Source organism: Amblyomma mixtum, chromosome 10, assembly GCF_055824585.1.
Source record: "Amblyomma mixtum isolate Tamu chromosome 10, ASM5582458v1, whole genome shotgun sequence".
NCBI lineage: Eukaryota > Metazoa > Arthropoda > Arachnida > Ixodida > Ixodidae > Amblyomma > Amblyomma mixtum.
The window spans coordinates 88384879-88390569 of NC_143021.1; the positions used below are offsets into that span (position 1 = coordinate 88384879).

A 5691-nucleotide genomic window follows, 5' to 3' on the forward strand; every position below is an offset into this window, starting at 1 on the left:
GCAAAGTAACTGCTCCGGATAACCGCTCTCCTTCAATTGGGAGGCCTGTTGGTCTACGCTGTGAATTATCGAGTAGGGTCAAGATTTTTTTATACCAGGTTTCAGGCAAGACGTAGCTACAGCTCGCTTTACAATTCTGGAATGACTGCCATCTGCCATCACAGAGCGTGGTGTTGAGGTTCACATGAGCCTGGATACTATGCTCTGTTATGGCAGATCACGCAGCAATGTTGTTTTGCGTCGCCCCGCCACGCATCACAGATCCTGCAAACTTTTGCGGCCAACAGTACCGTGTTATGGATGAGGAAACGCCTAATGTACTTGTGGCAAGTGGGTGAATCTCCTTGCAATGGTCAAACAAATGCCAGTATGCTGATTATATACGAAGTGCATGATGACTTGTGCATGATACACATTTGCTGCATTTATATTGGTTATGCCTATGCTTTAATTCTAGTCAACAAAAAAGGTGAAGAAGTTGAGAATGGCTGCGAAAAGAAGTGCCAATGAGGACATTGTGGCACTCAGAGAAAGCAATGCGCTAAAAGAGGAGCTGGAAGCCCTCAAGAAAGAAAATTCGAAGCTGTGGCAGTTAAACATGAAGCTGCAGGAGCAGCTTCTGAAATGCCTCTCAGCTCCAGGTTAGTCTTGTATGGCAGTATGCCTACTTCTTAATCTGGATACCGCTTGCTACAGCCTGTAAGTTATTACTATTTTCTTGTAAGCTGCAGTGTGTTAAAAATACACAAGTGCATTATAAAAAGGACTTCTTTTTGGGAAAGCAAGTGTTAAAAATTTTGCATGTTTATTACATTCCTCATTGGTTGTAGAAATGCAGTTTTACACTAACTCCATGGCTTTAATGATCCTAACGTCTGCATCACAGTGGAAATGTGAACTTTAGCTGCATATGTTCATGTTCTTAGTGGAGCTTAGATAAATTACCTAAAAAGACCAAAAACAAAAAGATGAGAAAGTATGATGAAACAAGAAAAAATGAACTTGCTAAAAGGAAGTCTAACACAGCAAACGTTTTTGTCAACAGCTGCTGAAGTGAGCAATGTGGCTAGCATTGCACTCGTTGAGAATGCCGCTGAAGACACCCCTCCAAGGGCGGTGACACCGTTACCACAACAGTGCCACCCCATCCTGTCACTGGAAGGGCCCACGCTAAAGTACGCAAAGTACATCTAAAGTACGCAATGCGTGCTTATCAGCTGAGGAAGGTATGGAAAGTCATCAGCAGCACTCCGGAATCATGTCTATTATCTGTGCCCTGCCGCGGTGGCTCAGTGATTACGGCGCTCGGCTGCTGACCCAAAAGACGCAGGTTCCATCCCGGCCGCGGCGGCCGAATTTCGATGGAGGCAAAATGCTAGAGGCCCGTGTACTGTGCAATGTCAGTGCACGTTAAAGAACCCCGGGTGGTCGAAATCTCCGTAGCCCTTCACTGCGGCGTCCCTCATAGCCTGAGTTGCCTTGGGCCCCAGTAAACCCCAGTAAACCAATAAACCATGCCCACTATCTGTAATTGCCAGTGACATTGTTGCTGAGTCCTTAACCTACCACTGGGCACATTTTTTTCAGTTCGCAGCAAGTTTATAGCCCGTTTTTCAAGCTGCAAGGATAGCCTAATGACGGAACGAACAGGGAAGGGTATAGAAATGAGGAGCTCGTTACAGCATAAATAGGAAGGTAGCCAACAGTCATTGAAACCAAAGGAAGCATACGAGAATGTTGTTTTTGAATCACTATTCATGATGCTAATGGGAAATTCATCGGTACGGCCAGCAGCCATGTTGAGAAGGCTTGAAATTAACCTCAGGACAGCGCAGTGCGTGTAACATTAAGAGACAGAAAGAGAGTAGTGCGGTAGTATATGGTATGGAGGACAGGTGGTGAATGGTCCATTACTACTTATGAAATAGATTCCAAAAAAAGGTAAACATTGCAGACGAGATTAGGAAATCTGTGGGCTGTAGGATGGCTGTAGCTGGCCCAATACTAAATTGGGGGTCAGTGGGTAGTGCTTTTAACCTGGTTTGGGCATAGGCAGGATGATGAAGTTCACCACCAGAAATAACTGCATTTTGCTTTTCTTTGCTATGCATTAAACGCAAGTACTAAGGGGTAGCTAGCTGTCTTGCCATAAGTATGGATAAAATTGATTCCATATTTCATGTCTGCATAACAAAAGAATAATCTAATTATTTATTTGATAAGCTTCGAGGCTGAGGGTATTGATTTCAGCGTAAATTGTATGAAATGTTGTTCCTACTGCACTAGTCTGAATTGTGGCTTAATCTCTACTAGGTAAATATCAAGCTTGTGTTGTGCCGTATTGCGTGCAGACATGCCGGCTTTGGAAGGAGGTGAGGCATCTGTGATGTCTTGAGAAGTACACCTTCCAGCAGTGCCTGCTGGACCGCCTGCAGCAGAACCACGACCAGTCCAGGGTGTTTGTACTCTGACAGACAGTGGAAAGGTGAAAGCACCTAAATTTCATGTCTTATGAAATGTGACTTTGAGAACTGCTTGCTGTTGCATCAGTGGGGGTAGCATGCACATATATTCATTCACCGGTGTTGAATGTTTAGCAAGTTGATACTTGTCTATACTGGCTATAGCAGCATAAATAAGACGTGGCACCAGCATTCACTTGCATCTGTAAATTTTTATTCAAGAAACACAGATTATAGAATGAAAGAAAAAAAAGAAACAGAAAAAAAGGTCACCATCCAAATCGAGCAACATTTGTCCTGCTGCAAAAATTTACTAGACGCTCATGAAACGAATTTCACCTCTACATGTAATTGTTATATCTGCCCTTTTATTCCCTTAGGTAATCTCTGGTGTCGCAGTACAATTAACCAACTCCTATAAATACTTGGGTGTAACCTTAAGCCAAGATCTAAGCTGGAATGCGCATGTCACTAACATTCTATCATCAGCTAACAAAACCCTTGGTTTCCTGAAACGTCATTTGCGCCATGCAGCGCCAAACGTTAAGCTTCTTGCCTACAAGTCCCTGGTTCGAACAAAACTAGAATATGCATCCCCCATTTCGAGCCCTAACCAAATCTATTTGTTAAAATCACTAGAATCGCTACAGAACCGAGCCACTAGATTCATTCATTCATGTTATTCATATGATATCAGCATGTCATCTTTAAAAGCAGAGTTGAGCCTAGCAAACCTTGCCTGTCGTCGTCGCATCGCCAGTATGTGTTTATTTCAGAAGTTTTTTTACAGCTCATTGCGTATTCCACCCTACATTAGCCCTCCAGGACGCATTTCACTCCGCCTTGGTCATCCCCTGCAAGTTTCCCGTCCACAGACTCATACCACAACGTTTGCTGCATCATTCTTTCCTCGCTCAGCCAAACACTAGAACGGCCTTCCACACGACGTCGCTGCAACCACCTGTCCATTCTCATTTTTGAATTGTATAAACGCCATATTTAATGAATAACATCTTTGTACACAAAATTTAATTCTATTTGTACCCACCCCTTATGTAATACCCCCTAACTGGGGGTCTTTAAGGTAATAAAGTGAAGTGAAGTGAGGTGAACGGAGTGGATTCCAAGAGAAGGCAAGCGTAGCAGGGTGCGGCAGAAAGTTAGGTGGGTGGATGAGATCAAGAAGTTTGCAGGGATACGGTGGCGGCAACTGGCAAAAGGACAGGGTCAGTTGGAGAGACATGGGAGAGGCCTTTGCCCTGCACTGGGCGCAGTCAGGCTGATGATGATGCATGTGGGTGTCTTATATTTTGGTGTATGCTTTTCAGCTGTGCACTCTTTCTTAGCATTGTCATGCGTAGTAAACAAGCTAGATGCTTTACAAAATTTGTCTATTAGGCCAGTTGGTTTAGCACACTGAATTTTGAATGCACGAGTAAGGACGGAGGAGAAGTGTTTGTCCCGTTCACTTCTGTCCTTCATCATTACCAGTGCTTTTAAAATTCAGTAAGCTATATCCATTTTATTTTGGTGGTTTAACGACAGGTATATGGGACTAGTTTTGGTCAGGCTTGAACAGTCAGATGTTTATTTCTTGCGGCTCGTGCAGTTACTCTACAGGTTCAGTTTGGTCCGCAAAGGTAGCCCATATAGTATTGATGATCACTAAAATTTTTCCATATGATCATGCTTAGTGCTGCTTTTAAAAAGAGCACTGGCAGCTAGCACGCCAATGAGATGTTAGGGGTCAGTGCAGGTTGAGCAGTAGAAGAGCCTGTGTTGCAGCCATGTGCCCCACAATGACAGCAAAAGGGGAGGCATGAGGGTGAAGCATGAGAGGCCAGCTCTGTGTCGGAAGGGTAGCTTGTCTTTGAGGGTGGTCTTTCGCATTGCTTAGTCATCATGACATGTCTTGAGAAGGGCATCTGGTGGCTATAGAAATTTCGTGACCATTCCACTCTACAAGGGGCACCATATCATGTGAAGCACAAACAGCACGGCTTTTTTGTGTGCTGTTCTTATTTTTTTAGCATTTGTTACTGTGCGCACATACTAATTGGCTATGTCCAGCAAGGTAGAGCCATTTTTCTGAAATTATTTGCCGATAGCATTCCAAACATGAATTCAGATTAGCATTAGCCAGTTACAAGCACTGCATGCAGTTACCTTTGATACTCCACTGCTGTTAAGAAGTGCCACTAAATGCCCATCGCACTGTTAATGTCCACGCTTAAGTTCTGCAGTTATTTTCAAGTTTTAAATGATTTTGACCTTGGTGCTGTGGCAAGTGCTAACACTGAGTTTTAAGCCAGAATGCACTCGGTAAACAATGACAATTTGTACATTATGTACGTCCCTTTCAGTTCGGCATGCCATTTTTCTTTTTCCTGCAGGTACACCTGGCCAATGGCCACGAAATATCGAAAGAGGCATACGATGCTCTCATGGCGCTGCCAAAAGATTCGCTGTTTGTCAAAAGAGCGGCAACCACATTGTGGTCAACAGAAGTGCTGGCTCAGCGCAGCTTCACCGGAACGCTGTCCAACAGATTCCTGGCAGAGGGTGGGGACAAGGCACCGCAGAAGCCACTGACGCTGCTGAAGGTGGAGACGATAAGGGGTAATTATTGTATTCTACTGGGGTTAGCACATGTGCATATTGTCATATTGCATTAACATATGAAAGGAGGCTATCTCGACCTTGGCAATAGCTCATGAGAAGGTAATAATTATGGAACACTATTTGACTCATATTAGAATGGATCAATTCATTGCATGGCTTTTGGTTGTGCACGAGAATTCATGTGCAGTTAGCTACTTGACAGGCACAATGAGAAGCATTTGGTAGAGATAAAAACTTCCTACAGAGCTGAGCCGCTAGATGAGTGTATCACATGAGCACTCCGCATCTGTGGCAACAACCAAAGAACATAACTTGTTTTGTGGTGCTAAAATAGGCTGTTGTCACATGACAATGTTGAGCTGGAAAGGAAGGTTCTTAAGAGCTGCGCATTTTTAAAACGTTTAAATGTGCACTGAACAGGAATCAGAACTCGTCTTTTTGCCACGGGAACCCGATCTACACATTCCAAGCATTCTTAGAAACTTTGAATTATTGCCCTGTGGGGCTGATTTTCCTCATTTAAATGTGATTAATGTCTGGCTCCCGCCTTTTTTTTTTAATTCTCCGCAGTCGGGGAGGAGTCAGCTAACGCATGGAGTGCCTTGCA

The 5691-nt window shown here is 43.9% G+C and overlaps 1 protein-coding gene and 1 long non-coding RNA gene across 2 annotated transcripts; both read left to right on the forward strand.

Annotated features, from left to right (window-relative positions):
* The first annotated feature begins 257 nt into the window (after window positions 1-257).
* On the forward strand, window positions 258-1194 carry LOC149326393 (uncharacterized). The gene is made up of 2 exons (XM_089564562.1): window positions 258-641; window positions 1046-1194. Exons 1-2 carry the CDS (start codon window positions 485-487, stop codon window positions 1192-1194), a joined length of 306 nt encoding a protein of 101 aa, XP_089420688.1. The 5' UTR covers window positions 258-484.
* A 4-nt stretch (window positions 1195-1198) lies between these two features.
* LOC149326394 (uncharacterized) lies at window positions 1199-5178 on the forward strand. The gene is made up of 3 exons (XR_016286607.1): window positions 1199-1226; window positions 2352-2485; window positions 4856-5178. It is a non-coding gene; the product is annotated as an uncharacterized LOC149326394 (long non-coding RNA).
* The last annotated feature ends 513 nt before the right edge of the window (window positions 5179-5691 follow it).